General features: G+C 26.5%; 1 protein-coding gene across 1 annotated transcript; it reads left to right on the top strand.

Annotated features, from left to right (window-relative positions):
• Nucleotides 1-386: 386 nt before the first annotated feature.
• Nucleotides 387-24,206, top strand: LOC114124564 (low density lipoprotein receptor adapter protein 1-like). Its single transcript, XM_027987857.2, has 8 exons — nucleotides 387-941; nucleotides 11,949-12,115; nucleotides 15,806-15,921; nucleotides 16,765-16,876; nucleotides 16,969-17,098; nucleotides 21,231-21,319; nucleotides 21,665-21,720; nucleotides 23,920-24,206. Exons 1-8 carry the CDS (start codon nucleotides 893-895, stop codon nucleotides 23,978-23,980), a joined length of 780 nt encoding a protein of 259 aa, XP_027843658.1. The 5' UTR covers nucleotides 387-892; the 3' UTR covers nucleotides 23,981-24,206.
• Nucleotides 24,207-24,356: the final 150 nt, after the last annotated feature.

Genomic DNA, 24,356 nt, shown 5'->3' with positions numbered 1-24,356 from the left:
TATAATAATGTATTCGGACAGAAAATCCGAGAAATTCCTTTTGTCGTATACAGTATAATATCGACGCACCGCGTTAGGTACTCGGCTACCGGTTAAAGCATCGGATTTCACATTTGGATAACGAATATCGTTCGGTTGAAAGCTTATAATACATACGGTAGGTACTGAAAGTAAAATCAATTAAGTATAATACAATAATTTGTTGAACTCTTTTCGAAGTTTCCTCTATACGCATTTACAATTAATATAATTACTATGCCGATGAGACGATATTATTAATTACGTCTCGTCAAATTTAAATCAAATGCGACGTGTGCGAGTGTGAATTCTCATATACATATTATAATACGTCGCTGCTTGCAGTCGTTATAAGAACTTTTACGCAGCTGTTTGGCCGCACACACAAGAAAATCGGCTCGCGTGTGTGTGTGTGTGGAAGGGAGAGGGTGTATGTGCGTGGTGTGTGTGTGCGTAAACGAGAGTGAACGAAAGAGAGAGACGGAACGAGAAAGAGCGAGTCGGAGAAAAAGAGAGACCACGCGCACGCCACCGTAGTTGTCTGTTCGTCAGTCGTTTTATGTACACTGCACGCACCGCACACACACAGAGCGTACGGTGAGAGTTCCGATAATATTCGTGCGTGCATGACAAACAGTCGAGGACTTTGTACGTCTGTATTATCGTTGTCCGTCGTCGTCGTAATAATATCTAGGTACATCATCGTTGCACTGCATTAAAATAATATTGTACAGGTCTGAGAGTATATAATAATATATAAGTAATATATAGTGTTTTGAAAGAGATAATACCTATTATAAAATAATATATATATATATATTAAAACACGATAAAGCAAAGAAAAATAGACGTGATCACCGCCGCTACTGCCAAAATGCCGCTGTCACTCAAATCCATATGGAAGGGAAACTCTAAACACAAAAGTAAGTGAAGTCATTGTAACACAATATTATATTATGTACCCGAGTATGAATATTATATTACATAGTTTTTAAGTAAAAATAATATACATTCACGTTTTCGAGAAAAAGTCGTTGATAGTAGTACATGTTTTACTACCTATGTGGGGTTGGTTCAGACGAAATCACTCGATTTCAATGATACGAAAATTTCTTTTTAAGTAATTATACCGTTTTATGATGATATTCAAAAAACGTTTGTCTAATATTATTAGGTACGCTTTTTATTTCAATGTAGGTATTATATTAGTATGCAGTCATTTATAGTCGTATTATGTTAATGTTGTGTAAACATTTAGCATATTTTAGTAATTCATCGGTTTTTAATTTAATAGAGAATTCGAAAAATGGCTTCTCCAAGGCTACAATTTATTTTTGGTTTTCAATAAATAGTTTAAACGAAATATTTTATACAATTTTAGACATTTAAAAAGTATAAAACAAAATTCAAAATTGCAAGTCTAACAGCTATCTTATTTTTTATTCAGAATCTTAAACTTAATTGTCACAAAAAACGACTACGATTGTTATTATTAGGTATAAAGTATAGGTACATATAATTTATAATGGTTGTATACCTAATTTATTTTTGGTCAAAATTACTTTTAACAACATATTTTAAAATCGTGGTTTTATTTTATACTACACCATACCAAGAAATGAATCTCTATTGACATATTAAAATGAGATGAAATGATTAATGATTATTTGGCATTTTTTTTGTGGAAATAAATAACATTTAAATAAGTTTGTTGTTTACTAATATATATATATATATCAGAATAATACTTTTTTAGAGGAAATTAAACCACTTGTATTATATCATTTCTAAATTTCTAACTATCAATTTAACTGATATACGCGTTTAAAAATTGCAATAGTTAATTACTGTGCCTAGTATTTATTTATCACGAAAAGTTGAACGATAATATTTTAATAAGACATTGATATGTTCTTATATTATAATATATACGTTTTATTCGTCAACTATAAATTATATTCCGAGTAATATATACCAAAACAGTGAAAAACATGTTAGTAAGAAATTTGTTATGAAATGAAGGCCTGTCGAACTTGACATTTACACTCAAAAACCATAATGTCGCATCACAAAATATAATAGTTTTGAAACATATTTCAACAAATAAAATGTGCTACCAATGTATAATTAGTGAAAAATACGGGTGACCCGCTACTCTAAACTAGTAAAACAAGAAAATTGGTTATGGTGTAGTAATTCTTTTTTTTGCAAGCTGCATTATAGGGACTACGACGCTACGGTGGCATTCATTTTCATGCTCATAGTTTCGCATAGTAATTATTATAATAGATGGTCGTATTATAGAGCCCTAAATAATATACTATTGTTACCATACGAACATTATATATTATTATATTAGAATTATTATTTTCAATGCATAATTTATGTATAGCGACACTTGCACTTGTTTAGTTTATTTTGAAAATATTTATAAACCATGGGTACTATATATAATATATGCATATTAACAGAATTGTTTAAAAAAAAACTATTTTGTTTTTAGCAACAATACTGCTTATGTAATGTACACCAGCTAATGTATGCATTGAGCAATACACATAACATACTTATCTTATAAAACATCTGAGAATATCTGATATGATTTCGAGATACCTATAAAGATAAAGCACGATATTTTCAAAACGAAAAAAAAATGTTCGGCTATAATAATATATACACTTTATTCGAGCTTCTTTTATTAACATTGTTACTTGTTATATTGTGTTATTAATAAACATAAGTTTAAGTAGTCTGAACTCTAAATACACAATAGTCATAATTTCTAAATGTGCTCCGAGAAAAATTAATCAGATTTTAATTCCCCAAACTAAATAATCATCTTTATTAGACCTACTTATTTTTTATATCTAACATATAATTAATGACTAACGAGAACAACATGGACTATGAAACAATGATAGTCTTGAATTATAAATGACATTTTAGAAACAATCAAGAATTGTTTATTAAGAGAAATTTGATACTTAAGTTTACCATGTGTATGTATATATTATATTTTTAAAATATTGAACATTGATATTGATACAATATGTTACATACTTTGGCGCTTAGATATCAAATGTTAATTATAAAAAACTATACTAGAAGAACGACTTTTTTAATTTTCATTAGTTTTGTGAAGTTTAATGAACATATATTATTGTTGTTTAATAATTAATAGACGTTAAATAACATATTTAGAATCACGAGGTGTAATAATTTGTATTAAATATAAATTAACGTAATATGCAGATATATATATATAGTATCTACCTATAGATTTTTTTATAATTAAATAATTTTTTTTTAAATTATAAATTAGTTTTGACTAATTTGCTAGAAACAATTCTATCATTACATTTTTTTTTTTTGGAATCGAAAAAAAATGTTGGCACCCTTTTTTTAGATATCTAATCAAACAATTGAACAATGCTATTATTAAACTCCTTGGAAAACAATCGAAGAGAAATTATAATTCTTGCAGTATTGAAGCTAAAAGGTAACGTAATATAGGTAGTGTGGGTACATTAGAAAAAATTGATCCATTTTTTAAAAATATACGCGTTGTCAGTGAACACAAATCTATGTAGGTCGTTGTTTTGTTTTATTGTACCTAAGGTTTAACTGCGCCTGACGTGGTAATAAAAAATGCGAAAAGGCTATTTTCTCGTTATATAAATTAAAAGATATACCTATAACTTTTAATAAGTATAATTTTATATAGTGATAGGCTGATACAAAATTGCAATTAAATTGTTATAATAACCGTCATCACGCATTCGGAGGAGAAATTATTGTGTTATTACGACTTATAGAATGTGTCTCGGTTGAATGGATATATTTTAGTTTCTTCAATTGTGAACAATATTATTTGTTCTATAAGTAAAAGTATTTAATTCTTGTTCAATTACACGCGGGAAATAGTATATTTAATAAATTGTATTTTAAGTAGGTATAAACACTACAGTTTTGAACTTTCTAAGTCTGCTTAAAAATGTGCTTCTACGTAATTTAAATTTAAAAAAAAAAAAATCGTAAGACTATGGCCATATTACCAATGTATTATTGACATATTCACCACGAAACATGTATTTTGTAATACCTATTATTTAGTGGCAATGCAACAAAATATCGTTATTGGCTGTATACCATTGTACGTTGTACGAGTCGTGTTACAGATGATAATATTTAATAGACAATAAACACTTCACCAGGTTTTCATATTATATAGGTATAAAGTACAAAACCAACAGAGTAACTGGTTATTTGACAAAAAAATGTATCTACTTTTATATAAGTACAGATAATATCACTTTACCATTAGGTAAATTATTGTTATTGGTGACACGAATACAAAATATTATATAGTATATTATTTGAATGGTCGTTCAAAAACGACCTATAATAGGCTCGCACAGAGTTCAAACTATATGCGTCTGGTACAGTCGTGTCAAACTTACATTATTTCGAAATCGTGATAAGTCGAATAATAATGTGTATTTTGAGTGGCGCCACTGTGACTATTAACTAATCAATATATAATATCACTAGCCACAATAATTTTTACTGTTTTTGTAACTGTGATAGTAATATTATTATAAAGGTATTTCGTTTTCCAAGAATCTAATTCTAAAAATCTTTTCTCTTCACATTATTCAAAATGTATTTTTATTCATTTCTTCTCAACGACTAGCATTATTAAAGCTTCTGATTTTTTTTGTCATGAAATAGAACATTTTTTATGTATCACTTTGATTTGAGGGCGCTTCTTGACAATTTTAGAACGTTACGGTATCCTCCAATTACCTTACGTTTTATTGGAAAAAAATAAACAACCATCAATAATTGTAAGCCGTGTTTGTCCGTTGATATTTGTAACGTTGACGTAATCCAAAAAGTTCGTGTTAAAAAAAAAAATAGTGATAACCCGTTCAGCAGTAAAATGGAAATAAATCACACAGCAGATTGGGTCTAAATGTTTTTCAATCGAGCTCGAACACAAAGCACAAAAACATCAGTACATTTTCATTTATTACCATCTGGGAAAACGCGGGCGGATTATTTCAAACCGGATGTAATCGTTGTCGGCGTCACACGACATACGTGCATGGGAGTTGACCCTTATCACAACTGATGTCCGCATCTACGTCACCGCGTGGACGTACTTCGTAATGACTAATTATAACTAACGACGATAACTAATTTAACTGTAGTCGTGCCCGATGTACACCACACAATTATTGAACTATCGTTTATGAATTATTCTGTTTATGTTATTTTTATTTATTAACATATACAGTCCTTCCGGCAACTATATTATATACATTTGCGGCTGTGGCAGAGAAAACAAACAAACGAGAGTGATGCTTTAGCGGTCGGATAATAAATAATAATAATAATATTATTATTGTTATAATACCCATTCGGAATTTTAACGTATTATTTTTTTTTTTTATTCTGCATTTAACGATATATCTACTTTATTATTTGACGTAAACTAAACATATTATTAAAAAGTGTTTTTGTTTTAAAATATATAAATACATTTATATACGTAGGTACAGATGTGGCTATGCACGATAATGCATTTTTTTTATCATTAAAATAGCTTACAAAATCATTTCAATTAGCGTTCGAGTAAAAAAAAATAAAAAACATAAATGAGTAATGTATACGTATTTTATTATCGGAGGAAATGGTCCGTTTTGAGAAAAAAAGTATTTTTAAACAGCTTTTCAATTACGCGTGAATAAATTGATAAATATTTATATGTATATATATATATATATATATAATTTGCTATAATGTATTTAATTGTACCAAAGAGGAAATGTTATCTGGGTCAGTGTTATATACAACTTAATAATATTATTAGGTAGGTATATGTTTATTATTCTCATTTCTCATTACGAGAAAAATTGTGTGCTAGTAAAAATAAAAAAAGGCGTATGGGCCAGATGAGACGCATTTCATGATAGTACTACGAATGTGGCTCAAAACCGGTTTGTCAAGTCGTATTCTGGCGTCAACACAATAATTTTTTCCTATAAATTAAATTAAATTAAAAAATTATACATCTAAACAATTTTTTTGTTTTATAAACTAATGTTTAATAACCAAATTATCACTAATGATGTATAGTTCGGAGAAAAATCTGTAATAGGTAGACTAATTAATTCAACTTGATGCTTTATTTTATCCCCACTAGTTAATTAAACTAAATATCCATGTTATATTTAAATGAAAATCATTTTTTGACTGTAGGTATGAATTTATTATTTTTTCGGGTGATTTACTTAAAAAAACTAACAAATTATATTTATTTTAGAAAAATGTCATTGACATTCAACGGACTTGTTGACATCGCCTTGGTCTACGTGCTAAAACTAGCCTTAAAACATGTAATGTTAAATAATTTAATAATAATAATTTTTTATAGAGATTTTTGCTTCCGCCTGTTTTGATTAACAGAGACGACAGTCGTGTAGGTTTACATCATACCCTCGCCTCATTCGTATCACTCAAAATAGTGTAAATAGTAAATACGTCACTAAGTACATGTTATATATTATGTTATGACGATTTCGATGTGTTACATAATATTGTCTTTGTAGATTTAAAGGCAATGATTATAAGTAATAATAAGTTCGATGTCACAAAATAAACACGATATTGCACATCATTACATAAATTCATCTAATATCCATCAAACATCATATTAGTTCATTTTTGTCATCAAATGTGTACTCCAACTCGCTTTGGTCAGTTTAGTATAGTTAGGTTATAGGTTAGGTTTATTACGCGTTACTAGCGTCGTTAAAATGTTTCTAATACAATACATTAATACCTATGCTAATTAAATCACTAGATTACCTTGGATACAATTTATAGAAAACACGAAGTTCAAACGTTTATTAATTTAATAGGTGTTGAACTAGTGCGTCATAAACTATTTCGTTTTATTTAATGTATATTAGTACTAGCTGTAAAGAAACTTTCTGCCTCATTACCTACTGTTTTGTTTACATTGGTCAGAATTTTTACGGCACTAAGTTTTTGAAATGTACATTAGCTGTATGTCTATATAATATAACTGCATTGTTTAAACAACATAAAATGAACGATCAATATGTTTTATGACATTATTATGATTTATGATCATATATTATGAAAGTATGCCACGAAAATGAATATTACTAGCCTATATTTTTGTTACGTTTTTATAATCATATTATCTACTAATCAAACTTTTGTTATCAAACTTATAAATTGAAAAAAAAATCGATAATAATAATTGTATAGTGTGATTCACCAAATATTATCCTAACCCTCTTTTAAATAATAAATACATTTTTTTTTGTAGTTTTGTACTGGTAAATTATTAAGCAGATAATTTTTTTCGAAAATGTTAATGAACTTAAATCAAAACAACTGGAACTAGAAGTATCTGAGTTATTAAAATGTATATATTAAGGGCGACATATTTCTTTAACATTTTGCCAATTTTAAAATATATATAGGTAGATTAATATTAATTAATAAAATGAACGTGTACAGAATTTCAATGGAATCTAGTTTTTTTTTTTTGAGTGGGGGAATTATGAATGTACAAATGGATACTTTAATTAACTATACATATAATACAAACTTAATATAATTTATAGTTATTTCACACAATATGTTCAATAATATGTATAGGTATTTTTCATAAGCAAATAAATGCGTAGATACGCATACGATAAATAATACGATAAGTCATATCCTTTAAAATATAATATTATATATTGTTATCTTTTAAGCTTAAGCAGGAAAAAACTATGACGTATGTCAATATGGCATAATTTATAACTATATTTGCAGAAAAATATATGTTTTTATCAAATAATGCATTCCTAGTATAAATATTAAAGTAATTAAAATAAAATAATTAATTATCGAATAATTTAAAATTTAAAAGGTTGCATAATTAAAATGATTTCAAATGGTACTGTTAAATGATAATAATTTTATGTTCATCCGTATTCTAAACAAATATTATTTTCGATTGGTTAAATCAACGGAAACTATTGTTTTTATTCAATTTATTTTAATAATACTAGGCGAGATTAAAGCACGACACTAAATCATAACGAACAATTTATAATATTCATTTATTATAATAAAATCTTAAAATATTTATAAGTTCTTTTCAATGTATATTTTCTTTTATTTGTATAGGATACTTTACATAAGGTACCCACGAGAAGACGGCGTTTTATAACTAACGTACAATTAGCATTTTTTAACATATTTTTCTAATAATTTATGGTTTAACATTTTACAATTATACATTTTTATAGTTATGTAAATAATTATATTTCATAGCGATTAGTCGGACTATAAAGACGTGAAACACATTTTAAATACCTAATGGTTTTAACTTCTAGGTACTACTGACTCAGGATGATTATAAAGACATAAATAAACATTACTATAGGGTCAAACCATATCGAGAAATTAATTTCTATGATAAAATCTGTATTAAAAAAATTGCACATCACTGTTGTATTATATAGTGTGAAAAAAATCAATCGTATTTCGTAACTATAAAGGTTGAACTAAGAAACAAGACACAGTAACAGTTTTATAGAAAATCATTCTAATATTATAAATACAAATGTATATTAATATGTAATTTGCAGTTTATTGCTGTTTTCGTTTCCATGAATAAAATGTATTTTGTAATCTCGAATGCTGTTTAAGAAAACATATAAGAGTTTTACCTATAAAACGCATTATTGCACATATTTTATACGTATTATGTACATAATAAAAATGTAAACGGATTTTTAATGTGCAACAATTAACAATAGATACATTAGTTATAAATGTATAATGTAATATAAAAAATTATACGTTGTATACAAATAGGTTCAATGTTCTTATTGAAAATGTTCGGTTAAACCCAATTGAAACTCATTACTTTAATTTTTAATTAAATTTCAAAATAGTGATAGACTTACCTATAGGAAATGTTGAGCCACTAGCTTTCATAAAAAAAAAACTTAAATTGTATTGTTATTTGCACGTTTATTTAGAAGTTATTAAAGTTAATCACATAATATTTATTATAGTCTTGTAGGTACTTTTGTACTTTTGTTTAATGTTATAAATTATTATCGTAATATATATTAGTTTTTCAGTATCTTTATTTACAACGTACTATGATTAAGAAATTGAATTTCTGGATAAAGAATACTGAATAGCTTATGTAATATTTTTATTAATATGATAATATCTTAGGTATTGAATTTGCTTACCTAAATAGAAATAATGAAAAATACGTTCAGAATTTAAAATAAGTTTACAGTTGATGCCAATGTAACTATAACAACAACTGTTGTTCCGAAAATAAGAATTAACTTATTTCATGAAAAATATTTTATTATTCTGTACAAATTAATTAATTTTATTTCACTTATACAAAGGCATATAATATTATTGATTGCACTTGTACACGGGCAATTCGTAATTATTTTAATCGCAATATTGATTGGTGTTAAAATCGTACTCTTGCATTTATCTCTAACCTGTAAAACCACCATTAGTTTAATTTGATAAGTTATGCGTGTACACGAAACTATAATAGGTAATATTGTGTTGGATATTAATTCACATTTTATTAGCAATGCTTATGATTTTATTAGTTATATTATTATTAAAACTTATCTGTACCTGCAGTAAACACTAAAAAGCTTGTTTGTTTCTTAGAAATTCATTCGTTTCAAAAAAAATGTTTTGTAGAAAAAACAATCCATCTGATACAATTTTATGAATATAAAATCTGCAGACACGAATGACAATGAATTAATTGTAATTTGTAAGGAATTTTTGAGTATAAATTTTAAATTTCTGGTATAATGGTTACAGACAGACGCCACAAATATATTATTGATAAACCTAAACCATTTTCAATAACGATAAAATTATAAAATTGTTGGCACTATTTCGTAATTTCGTATATTATTTTACACTACTTATTTTTCATAAATAGACTCCTAATACTTGTAAAAAATTATAATAGAAGAACCCGAAGAACACATAGGAACTATGTTAATAATTTTGTTGGTGAAATAAAATAGTATTATGTTGTAAATTTTTCAATTAGTCTCAAGATGTTTATAATATTATAATATCCACACACCACATTTTTCGTGCAGACAATAATGAACTCAATTCAAACATTTTTGGAGAGGTGCCGGTACGTACTCGTATATAATTAAGATGCAAATACCTAGTTTTTTCGTTCGTGGTTTTGTTGAAATATTTTACCTGTATTGTGCAAATTATTAGCAAACATCACTGTAATATTTTACACTCAGCTGTTACTAGTCATAAGTTACATAATGATTCAACAAAATTCAAAGAATTTTTAGTCGAGGTCTACGACCTATCATCTATTATATAAAATCAATATGTATCTTCATAATGTATAGGTACAATGTTAAGGTTCTTCGACTAAATTGTAATTTTCTAATAGCATAAGGTACTTATAAATTTAACATCAATATTTTAACATTAATCTTTAAATAATTGCATATCACGCCAAAAACTAGTTTCAAAACGTAAATGCTGCAAACATGCATATAGGTATTTTGTTTTTTTTTTTTTTTTTTTAAACAAAAACTTCTTTCTCGAACCGATTATACCATTGCTTCTTTTATTTGTTTGTAATATCAATGTAAAAGAATATACTAGGAGAATAAGTTTTTTTTTTAAACATTTTAGCAAAATCTAGTCATTATTAAAAAATTGATATTAATAGTAAACGTTTAATGAAATTATTTTTAATAGAATATACTATTCAATAAATATATTCTATAAAGTATAGTATTTTTCTTACGATATTTTTTTAACCGACTTATGCGATTGAGCTGAGATCATTTATACAATTATCCACATACCATATGAATATAACATTCATCAACAATTGAATAGGTCACTTGCTATCAGACTTAAGCAAATTGATATTATTAAGTACTTTAGTCATTAATATATTACCCCGTTAGTACCTACTAGTGAATTAACTGTATAACGCGCTTTCCGGTTTTTTTTTCTTATAAAAATGTAAAATAAAAGTAATTTTTTTCCTCAAAATATATTTTTTAAAAATTTAAAATAAAATTTATCTTCTAACTTTCAAAGACAGTTTAAAAACGTTTACAACATTAAATTATTCTTATTATTTTTGGGTGATTTATTCAAAACTATTTATGACCCAAAATTTAATATGCAAATTTTGAGAAATGCTTGTTAACTTGTATAATTTATATATATTTGTCATAATCTTAATGTTCTTCCCCATTTGTAGGTATAATAATTTATAGTGTTATATTGACAAAACTATGTTTGTAATTCATGAATAAAAGATACAATCATTATTATAATGTTTTGTTGCGCTTGTTTAACGGTTTATTGACACATTTTAGTTAACCAACATGGAATAGGTATATAACGTTTTTGAGTCATTGGAAGTCATTAGTTGTTAATATAATTGAATGAGATCATGCGTCCATGCCTTGTAAGCGCACATTAAACTTTATTATTTCAGAAGAATTATGCCATTGAAGCTAATTGGAATAATTATACGAAATTACTTTACAAAGGTTACCATCTTGTATTTAATTGTATTAATGAAAGGACCGAGTAAAAAAAAAAAAAAATTAATTGTCTCATTTTATAATTATTGGTCTGTTATAACTTATTAGTTTATTACTTGTGCTTATATCAAATTTTGTATTGCAAATATTAAATTGTTTTTTTTTTTATTTATTTATTTAATAGACTTTCACACGAAAAACACAAATTTCAATATATACTTAATAATATTTAAGTTAATTATTTATTAATAACCTATTTTTAATGTATGATTTGTTTCTAATGTTATTTAGAACTTTCGGAAGACAAATCATTGGCGATTGGGCAAAACGCGGAAGACGGAACCGCGATCGCTGTCGAAGAAGACCAAACAACGTTTGATGTTAAGTATCTTGGCAACACTCCTGTAGATTCTACGGCTGGTGCCATCGCTGAAGCGGTTAAAACCATTTTGATTATGGTAAGTAAATTGAGTTTTGTTTGGTATGCTAAATAAATGATACCTATTCACATAGATCCACAGTTGTGGTACTTGTGCAGTTATATATAAGTAATGCGCTTTTTTATTTGATTTTGGGGTAATGTAGACAATGTGGAATTATTATGATTGTGGTAGCTGGAAATCGAATTTTAATAATATTATAAATTGAACATATTTTAACGATTTCATTGGTGATTAGACAAAAACGGTGACTGGTGAGTGGTGACTATAGAATAGGTACCTACATCACTAGGCTGACTACCAATCAAACGTAATTAGATAAATTGCTCAAAAACATAGGTATTATATTAGTATCAATAAATTCAGATTACAGAAACTGTGACTGTATTTTGTTGGATTTTAGTGATGATAGGATGGCAAACAAAAATTGTTATCTATTTTAAAAGTGGCATGTATTATAAATAATTATTATGTGACAGTAAAATAGTTTATTTGTTATGAACATAATTTTGGCGCGAGTAGGACTAAGCCTCCATATAGTTTCTCAAATTGTGCTTGTGAATATGAATATTAGCTGATAAATAGGTTTATCGTTATTTTTTTTTTTTTTTGTTTTATTTGTTTTAAACGTACGTATTACATTCAGTTGATTTTATACAACTGAACAAACACATGCCTACATATAAGTATATATGCGAAAAATGTGTTACGAATTCGTGTTGGCATCAACAAAAATATGGCTATACGCTATATGTAGTAAATCGATGAATTTCATTTATTATGATATTGAGCAATAACTATATAGTTAATACTTCTATACCAAATAATTTTTCAGCAACTATAATAAATTTCTAACAGTTTACCACTCTACTATCAATCATCACTATATAGGTATAATTTATTTTGGCAGTTTTTTTTTGTAGTTTAATTGTGTTATTTAAATATTCCTATCGGATATAAATAAATAATAAATAAGTAGTCATTGATTTACAAATCAACTATACCTAATCATTATTTCATTTAGTTTCTTTTTAATAGTATTTTAATTTACCTATTAACGCTAATTTCATTTTCGGTTATATTAGGTATTATAATGATTTTTTTTTTAATATTTTGTTTTCACCAAATTTGTAGTTAAATTTTACTAAAATGTCAGTTCTTGATTTGTTATCAAATATTCTATTGACAGATTTAAAATATATATAAGTATTAAGTATACCAACTGACATTGAATATTATGACAAGGAAATGTGGTATTCATTTTTTTCTTTTTATAAAGTGATAGATATTAGATTCTATGTATTATATTATGCTGTCAATCATTTTCACTGAGTACGCATGTCAAATACGTTGTTTTATCATGAAAATTGATAAGCATTTAATAAATTATAAATGCTGAATTTAAAATAAAGGCATACTAAATATTTTTTATTTAATATCGTTCAAAAAAATCATTGCACGGAAAATATTTGAATCTACAGTAAATACTCATTATTTTACATTGGCATTATTTTTTTTATCGATAGTAAGTTTTTTTAATAGATTTTGTTTAAAAAGAAATATCAAATTACAGTTGATATAGCTTGTTATAAAACTAGTCAAGAGAAATCTTCAATCAGTCTATAATATTACTTACTGTATTTGATGTATCTTCGATTTATTTTAAAAACTAAATAATATTATATTATAATACAACATTATATAGATAATACACATAATAAAAATTAAATAAATATGAGAAAATGTAATTGACATTTAATTTAATGATTTTGTTTGTAATGTAAATTATTTTAAAATATGAATAATGTCATGCACTTATACTTATGGATAATGGAAAATTAAGTTATATTCGTCAGTTGTGCAGCATTTTCCTAACTGATTTAATGACCGTAAGAAGGCATTCAGTATGATGATTATTATTAAACAAGTTTTAAATAAGTCTAAGTTAGTTTTTTAAGCCCATACCTATTTTATAATGATATGATTTTTTTTAAATAATATTCTAGGAAAAATGTTTTTATTACACAACTGAATAAATATGTTTAGGTTGTTTTGAAAAAATAAAACGATATTTTATGTAGATAGTATTACAATAGTACTACAATAGTTGTGATATCAGAGTGTTTATAAAATTATAAATGTTTTATTGTTTAGATTTTATGCTTAAATGTCTAGTATTTCATATAAATATACATTTATTACAGATTACGAGTAGGTACTTACAGAAGTTCTTACCGACTCTGAAGTATTCCAAGGTAAAATTTTAATTTTAGCATTTCGCTATGGATCGCATTTCGTATTGAGGTTAGAGAATATATTTGAAAACTTTGAATGTTGTATCTTCAGTATATGGTATTTTTACAAATAATCTATCAGATTTTTTTCCGAGTGCTCGTTAACAAAAATCGATCGAAGAATAATCCAAACTTTCCCTTTATGAATAAGTAAGACTAGATTTTAATCGAAATTTTATTTTATTTTATTTTTTTTTTTTTGATTATAATTTACAATATTGTTATTATTTTAATATTTAAACGTAAAATTGTATACATTGTGTATAAATTGTTAGTTATTCGGGGACATTTGACGCGATGTTTACGTGTACAATTAAATCAAGTGTATCAACGTAATATATTGTGAGAACACGAATATCAAAATAGTTCGTTCAATGCCATATTGCATTACATCAAATACCAAACTCCGTTTCAAATCGTTGTCAATAATTTGAACCAAAGCAATATTACATGCAAAGCACTGTTTGAATATATTATTATCGGCAATGAATGTCGCAAGAAACCAGCATGATTATTGATTAGCATCGGTGCGCAACGGATATGGCGAGCGTTTGTGTAGAAGTCAAACCTGATAATGTTTTGTCGGTTGTGAAAATTAAATCCGCAGTCCATCGAATTAACGTTACGGACTGGCCTATGTAAACAAATACTATTTTTCCATTGACGCGTGTTGTGGATGAAGTATTTTCTCTAGGTAATCGGATAAAAAAACTCAATTGAATTGCATATGTATATACAGTATAATATACTTTGTACAATTTAGATAATCTGTTTGTCAATTATCATCCCAATCGGAGCGAAACTAGACTTCCGATCTCTTATAATTTATCAGCGTACTTAGTACCTACATATTCCCATCTAAATTATATGCACTGTAGTACCTAGTACTGGATTAAAAAAAAAAAAAAGTATTCTCAGGACATAAATAGTTCCTATAGAATTCGCACCTACTTGTTCGTGTTTAGGTTCAAGATTTGAACGTTACCTACCTGATAAAATGGTAAATTATGATCAGCTCTTTTGGCGAGGACTCATTGAACTCATTCAGCTTTAAGCTATCATTAAGATATTTTTTTGTTGGTTTTATATTTTTATAATATTGTATGCTTCATAGTATTGAGTTTGTCCGAAAGAAAACTGTGACGTATGATATTCAATGCGAAACTCTCGACTATTGCGATTGGTAGGTTATCGGATTTTAATATATAATAATATAAGTGGTATAAAAGTCAGTTTAAAAGATATTTTGACCAAAGCTATTATTTTGAAGATATTATGACTTGCAACCGCTTTGCAGTTACTTATCTACATACAAAAACCGAATTGGTTTCATTTTGAACCAAACCTCAATTATTTCCAAATCAAACAAAAGTATGTCTATTTATTTATTTGTTTTTTTTTTTTTATATTTCAGTCTAAAGCCAGCAAAAGAAAACCACAGAACGTAACGGTTACGTTAAATGGACAAGGTATCAAAGTGATAGAAACCAGCGATGAAAAGAAGACAGTGCTGGAAACACCGATAGAAAGGTGATTGCAATGGTCTTAATTCATAATAACATATTAACACACTCGTAGAATGTTTAATACCTTAACAATTTAATAGTATATAATATTGTATATATCGTATGATGTGATTATAATTTCGTAATCTATAAACCAAAATTTTATCACTTATCAAGCATATAATTATTTAGTCACGTCTTGGCTGTACATTACATTTATATTTTGAGCCCGTTTTAAATCTATCTGTACGGTGAATCTACAGTAGAACTATTATTGTTAAGCGTATTAATAATAATAACAATATTATGACTACAGTTTGAAATTTTAAACAAAAAAATGTGTATATTTACACTTAACGAAGTTCATTTTGTCAGTACTTTATGAAAACGAAACATCTGTGGGTAATCAACAACTAAGAACATATTATCGAACCCGACGTTAATCACTTTTATTACATTTTGCCAATTCCTTCGAAAAAAATCATATACGTTTTATTTTTAAAATATATTTATACTTTATACTTGCGGTGATTAGTATGCTATCGATTAAACCGCACGCACATGGAAAATATAGTACAAAAACATGGTTTGCTGATTATTTGTTTTTTTCGCAAACCGCAACAGAGCGAAAAATCTGTCCAAGTATGATATTTTTCCGGTTGAAAAATTTAATTTCATTAACCACGGACGATTAAAAAAATAAAAACAGATAGGTATCGTGTAAAGGTTAGGTTATTAGTCGTATTTAAAATAAATTATTCACGACCCACCCTCTCTCCCCGCAGAGCCTAAACGAATTTTCTGATCTGAAACACAATCACAACATTGAGTTTTGTTTTGTTTTTTTTTTTTTTTTGGTCGGCCACAGGGTGTCTCATTGTTTTACCGACCCGGCTCACAGCAATGTATTCGCCTTCGTCACAGTCAGTGGGCTAACCATGTCGGAGTGTCACGCTTTCATGTGCGCCAAACGGAAAATGGTAAGGTCAAGTTTATCCGGTCGCCGGTATATTGCGACCTCGTCGCCGCTTTTATTTTGATACCTGTTATCTGTTATCTACCACGTATATAGGCACAAAACATGTCCGTCACTATCGGCCAATCGATCAGCTCTGTGCCGGACGTCTGGAAGGAGCTTAACAAACCGAAACCGGAGGCCGACTTGAAAACTCCAGACGTAATTCCTGCAGACACCGTCCCAGGTAAATAATATAATATACGTTTTATTTTTCGCCCAAACCGTTTTTGTGGGAATTGTAGCTATTAAAGTTTTTAAATTTCTAAACACAGTGTTATGCCGTGCCACAACAGGTAACGATCCTCGACTTGACGGTTGTCAGTTAATTACGTTGGGTCACGGCGATACATGTTTAAATATTTATCATAAAAGATAACGTAGCTGCATAGTATATAATATGTACCAAAAAAAAAAAAAAAATAAATAAATATTTTTGGCATTTCGTACAAATTGTTGGGTATATATTTGTATAGGATAGTCTTCAAAAGATTCGGTTTTTTGAAGGAAAAAATTATAAATAATATGTATGTTTTCTCCAGCAGTTGAAAAAATTGAATCATTGGATATGTGTTTATGGATATAACATATTATGTTACAATACAATTCGTGTCGGTCTGTTATATGTATCATCTTGTGACTTTTTAATGCTTACCGCACACGACGCCACGAATGGAAATTGCGTTCACTTGCATAAGATTAATTTACTTAATTACTTCCTTACTAATGTGGTTTTATTTGCCTACAATATGGACAAGATTTTAATTTTGGTTGCTATAGGGACGGCGCCGTTTAGTTTAATTCTGTAAGAAAAAAAATCAGCCACTAAAAATTAATGTGTACTTGTAGCAAAAATATATCCATGTTAAGTATTTTAATTGGAGAATAGTATGTTACTTGAGACTTGAAGATGCTACAGCGCATATGTTTTTCTCTGACTTACACACGGGCATCAGCAAATCTACGTATATGGTTTTATTTTTAAAAGTTATAATCAATGTGAATATTTATATATTATCGAATTTTGTAGATGTGAATATTAACTGGGCTCGAGCAATATTTTTCATGTATTTTTTTTAAAAACGAGTTATATTAACTTTTAAAAATGAATTATATATGAGAACTTATTATTTATTTTTAAATAAAAATATGAAAAAAACTGTTTATGTCCAGTTTATATTCTACTCCAAAAACTATTTGATATATCAATTTGCTCTAATTTCCACTACAAATAAACTGTAGTAAGAATCCAGTACGTAAATTTACGCGTGTAAGATAGAGACAACATAAGCAGGTTAAGCGTCCTCTTAAAAAAAGTAGTAATGGTATATAATGAATAACTACGGACCAAAACTTGCCTTAAATTTATAGTTATTACGATAAGTATATATGTTTGTAAAAAAATAGTTTTTTAGTTCCAAAAAAAAATGACGTTTGTTTTAAATTGTAATGTATACAATAATTATGTTTATAGAGTTATAAGAGTGAAGATTATAATATGATTAAATATGATATTTCTTATTTTGTCGAAGAGTGAAAGCTTATTTCCGATTTTCAACTATCAAATTTGATTTCATTTCGCCTCTGGTAATTTGATACCGTTTGTGCGACGTAGTTCTTTGGAAAATTAATATGTTTATGCTTGTGATGTATTTATAAACTTGATTATGTCTAATAAATTAAAATTACCTACTCAGTCATGCATTTTCAAAGAGAAAATTTAAAACAATATAGTTACGTGACTATTAGATTGAGGTTAATTTTATATAATGATTTTGTTATTATTATATTTTATAAAATAATATATTAATTTTTTTTTTTGCGTAATAAAAATCTCGGACGTGCAAATAAAAATAAAATAATTTTACAATGGTAAAATACTCGAGGAACCTTGATAATATAACTGTTGTAACTGACTTATCTACGCATAATACTGTTGTGTATGATAAATGTCTTCATTTATTTTAAACGTAGGTATTCTGGTTAAAAAATAATTATAACGATTTTGTACTATAATTTGAACAAAAGAAAAATATAAATTATTATTATGGTATTATAGACATGACAAGTTGTTGATAGATACATATTTTTATACATAAACTTTAAAGCAGTTTATTTTTATGATTGACTTGAAAGTAGGTACTTGTACAACGATGTAAATCAACTTAGAAAGTTATTTATGTTGAAGTAAATCTATATATATACATGTATTTATATTTATATCATTATTATAGCTATTAATAGCGCTTTTTATTACGCTATTCTTTGAATATACGTATTTTATTTAATCTCAATGCGCATAATTCGAATTAATTTCTTTGGCATTCGATATTTAGGTTGTGACTATTTTTAGTTTTGTTTTAATCCAAAACAGTATTTTATTTTTAAATTTTGTGTAATAATGTTAATTTAGAAAATCAATACACTGTAAAAACAAACAATACCCATCTTGAATATATTATTTGGATAGAAGTATTAAGTAGGTAAAGACAAATTAGTATGCATTATCGGTGATAGGAAATGCATAATGCTCCCGTTTCTTGTAACAATATTATTTTAGTTTTACTTTTTAGTAGCGATTAGACAATAACTATTATATTTCTACCACTCACGTCCGCTCGTTCAATCCAAAAGAGGTAAAGTAGTCTTCAGCCACTTTGACGGATGTGTGATTCATAATTCATTTATTTCATTACCAAAACGTTAACTTAGTTATCGGTTACAATGTTATCATTGTGATGTCTGCGTTTCGGTGTTCAATTTTTTAATGCGTACGTCAAAGACTATATTTCACTATTATTATTGTTATTGTTGCAGTAGTTGAGGAAACTGGGCCAGTAAAACACAGTTTATAATTTATATACAACATTTCTAATTTCAAAATTTAAAAATAAATGCACTCTACATAATGTAAAAATGTAAATTTGTCCAATAAAAGCAAATTAAAATATTTTATGAGTTTATTATGATTCATTTCAGAAAACTTCATTATTGCGGACGGCTGACAAAACGGAAATTGTTTTTCAAAAAAAAAAATAATATTAAAATACAAACTTCCGCGTTTTAAAAATTATAACAATGTAAAATTATGTAATCATGCGCAACATACATTTTACCTTATAGCGTCGCCAGATTGTTATTAAAAAGTTTATATTGTTTCGTTGAACGGTTAGTTGAGTATTAACCGGGTATGAAGTGAATTTAATGCTACAAATACAATATGTCCACGTGTTTTAGTCATTCGTTATTTTTTTTTTAAATAATTATACTTTGTTTTGATCGATTATCTGTGATAAACACAATTTCAAATACTCATAACCTTATAAAGTGTCCATGTCTGGCGGAAGGTTTAAATATAAAGGTACTTAGGTGTTTATAATATTTATTGAATAGCGGTATTGTATTTAGAGTTCTTAATCTATGTAAATGTGGACAATTTCTGAAATCAGAGTTTTGGTAAATGGAAAAACGACAGGAACTTATTCTATTCCATTTACTACATTAAGCTGAGTCCATACGGCGACATCAACATCTAAAAAAAAAATAGTGTTTCTGTTTTGTATAAACAATTTAGATATAGAACGCTGAGATTTGAATTTTTTTTTTTTGTTTTATTTTTGTTTATTATTCAACTATATTATGTAGATCCAGCATACGGTATTAAATTTTAATGATACACATTTTATATAACCGTTAATTTTTTTCATGAATGTTAAAATTTTTTAACAATAAACTATAGACATAGAACAGTGAAATTGTAAAAGTTTAAAATCATGTTTGATAATTAAGTATAGTCGGTAACGATAACGTATTATGTACATAATATACTAGGAATAAAATAGTATGTATTATTATGCGTGTGTCTAAATTCATATTTTCTAAAGTAAAATACAGTTACATTGACGAATATATTGTTGAATGTACACCCAATATTATGTATAAACTACGAATCCCATTTTTCTTTATTCAAATTCGAGAAAAAAAATAAGCGTGTAAGCAATAAAAGTGTTGATGTAGCCCAACATATATGATATATGATAATATGTAATACAAGTCACAATTTTATTTCGGGACATGTTGTGGTAATTTTATATAAGCAACATGGATGAAAAGCGAAAGCATACATAATATAACGTACAAAAGCGTTGTCTCGCAGTCCATTGTGTATGAGCTAAAAAATTTCACTTTTCACACACGTGCGATGCTCATTGAATAATAATAATAATAATATTAATATTAAAAAAAAGACCATTCTAAAGGGCAGATAAAGCCTAAGTTATATAGTAAATATATAAGTATAACGATGATAATTTTTCCAGATGACGTGGCTCAAGAGGTCAGAGAAGCGAAATTAATTGACTTATCGGGAGAACCTCTACCCAGACAGCAATACGATACATCCAGATGGGTAAGAGTGTTGTTCATTATTACATTAATATTATACATGTATACACAAAATATTTAAAATTGATATTATATTTATTTCTGTCGAAAAAATGATAATTTACCATGCTATATAATATCATATTTTATTCTGATCAAATTGATGAATATTTTTATTATTTATATGCTACAATGCATTATTAAAATTTAAAGAAAAAATTTTTAATTACAAACATTTGATAGAAAAGCTTCATTTTTCTTTTATTCTATTTATCCAAACTAAATTTTACTCTTATCTGTAATTGTTTTATATAAGTTTATTCAATAGGTACCGATTAATAACTAGTTCAACGATTTATTATTTTCACAGGTGTTGTTCGAAGATGATTCATCTTCCAAGTTAGATGTGGAGTTATTACATCAAAGGTAAACAGAGTTTTAAATGAATATTATTTTTACATTAGTGATCATGCTTTTCTTTATCGTGTGATGCAGATAACGGTATTTTATCATCTTTGTGTTCACTTAAATACAAATAATAATACTTAAACAGTAACTATTTTTTCATAAATTATTGTTAAAAATCTTATCATTTGTTATTTAAAAATGGACTATTCATTTTAATTAATTATTCAATTAATGCAGAAAATTCAAAAATATATCATAATATAGTCTGATATAGATTAACATAAAATTTTTTAACTTAAATATTTTTTTATAATAAAGTAATAAACATTGCATTAGGAAATGGTACTTCATAATAATAAGTTTAGTTAGTTGTTAATGATTCTATAGCGAAGAAGGAAAAAAAAATATAATTCTAGATACATCTGATACAATAAAATATAAAAAATGTGTTCTTAGTTCACTTTTTAATTAAAACTACGTACAAGTTTTTTTTTTTTCATAGAACATTCATTAGTTCTGTATTTAAATATAAATTCAAACAACGGTAAAAAAATATATCATAAATAAGTTATCATAAGGTCTGTGAAATTAATGCACTTAAAAATCTTTTAACAATACATTTAATATCTGTAAAATAAAAAAAAAACAGTTGGTATGAAATACACTGAAAATCGAAATAAAAAAGAAGGGATACATTTAAGTTGCCGTCTACCTCATTATTGAAATTATTTAAGATAAAAAAAAAATGAATTAAAAAGATTACAATTTGTTTAGACATTTTGAAAATGATACTATGTAAAGAAAATGATAATATAAACATTTGGTAAACATTTCAAGTATCTATAGTTATTAGCTTTTGGACCGCAATAACATAAAAAAATCTATTTTGCTTGAATATCCTATTTTGTCAAAATTTAAACTTCAGAGCATTATAAACAATATTTTTGTTATTACAGTTAACTTTTTTTTTATTCCAGTTATAACAAATCATGAGTAACATACTGATATTACATTAATTTTTTAGCATTTTAAACAATTACAAAATAAATTTAAACAATTGTCATAAATTATTTCACATGGTTATAAACTTATAAATAGCTCAAAAAGAGTCGAAACTATACCATATATTATGTCATGTATGTATTGTGCAATACTAAATAAATATTTGGTGAAAATGTTATGTATCTATGTTCATTTATTTTTGAATAACAAAATAAGAAAGTTAATTTAGTAAAAAACTAGTTTTGTATAAAATTCTAGTTTTTCTCTAGTTTTTCTAGTTTTTAACAAAAGTGTTAGACATTTTTCAATTTGACCTCCTAAAGGTACCGCTAGATACAATTTCTTACTAGAAATGATATTGAAGTCGAAAACTTAGACATGTTTGCTGCTTCAAAGTTGATGATAAACACAACATTGTTTTTCATAAAGAAATTCACTGAAAATTAAAAACTTACATTTCAATGTTAAGTCACAAAGTTTTAGATTAGGGATTGTTAAAGTTCAAATTTTGATTTTGATGAAATTAATGATAATCAAACGTATAATAATAATATATCCTCAACTTATGTTTATTATTTAAAAAATGTTGAACGTATACACTTGAAACAGTCCACTATTACTTATACTTTCTATATTAATGATATTTTCAATATTTCTACATACATTTTAAGATATTTCTAAGGTTTTAAAATATTTCCTAACATTTTGTCCAGACGATAAATGACACAAAAACATGTACGTATTTACGATAGAACGGTTTTAGGTCATAGTTCAATAATAAACAACTGGTCACATTTAAGACTTCAGACAATTAATATTATATATCAAATAATGTTATTACAATTTATAGCTATGAAAATGTAAACAATAATAAGTTATTTGATTTTTATTCTGTTAAAACGTATAGTTGATACAAACACAATTTTCTAACCTACTTAAGTTTTTTACTACGAAAACATGTACACAAGAAGTATTTGCAAATATTGTGAATTACATGCAAATCAAATCTAAATTGAGTAAACAATATTTATAGACAGTTGCATGTTAGTCACAGTTACTATCTTTTTGCTTATCGGTGAAACTAAATAAACTATAATATCTAGCACTACTGGTGTACAATGTATATAGTCACACACTATTTCATGTTAAACACTTCATGTTTTACTTTATTCATGTTCATGTTTAAAATTGTGATTATTTTCACTTTTGTTACAGACCTGAAGGATTTGCAAATTTCTCGAATCATTTCAAACAAGACCACCAAATGTGTTGCTGAAAATTTCCAATATTGTGATTTTATAAATATATACTATATTACTACTATAATATTTTTACTAAAAAAATATACATAATATATTATATATATATACTCGCGGCTGTCTTTTAGCTTCAATTAACTTTCAATTTTACTTTATAAATCTTATTATATTATGTTAATTTTGTTATATATATTTATAGTTTACATGTAATTTAATAAAATATATAATCATATTCAGCCAGTGGCCCTGAGTATATAGTTTTTCGTTATTTTATGACAAATTTATTCTGTCGTTTAATATAAAACAACAATAATTTACAAAACAAATATGTGGTAATACTCATTAACGGTTAACTCATTAATTTAGAAATTAAATTGTTCAATCTTGAATTCA

This window comes from Aphis gossypii, chromosome 3 (assembly GCF_020184175.1).
Source record: "Aphis gossypii isolate Hap1 chromosome 3, ASM2018417v2, whole genome shotgun sequence".
In the NCBI taxonomy this organism is placed as follows: domain Eukaryota; kingdom Metazoa; phylum Arthropoda; class Insecta; order Hemiptera; family Aphididae; genus Aphis; species Aphis gossypii.
This window is presented reverse-complemented; position numbering and strand designations above follow the sequence as displayed.

Excerpts from the sequence above, each read along its gene's own strand:
- LOC114124564 (XM_027987857.2), top strand. The coding sequence starts at position 893 with ATGCCGCTGTCACTCAAATCCATATGGAAGGGAAACTCTAAACACAAA. Across the intron at positions 15,922-16,764 it reads CTGGAAACACCGATAGAAAG|GGTGTCTCATTGTTTTACCG; the intron begins GTGATTGCAATG and ends GGTCGGCCACAG. Across the intron at positions 16,877-16,968 it reads TGTGCGCCAAACGGAAAATG|GCACAAAACATGTCCGTCAC; the intron begins GTAAGGTCAAGT and ends CCACGTATATAG.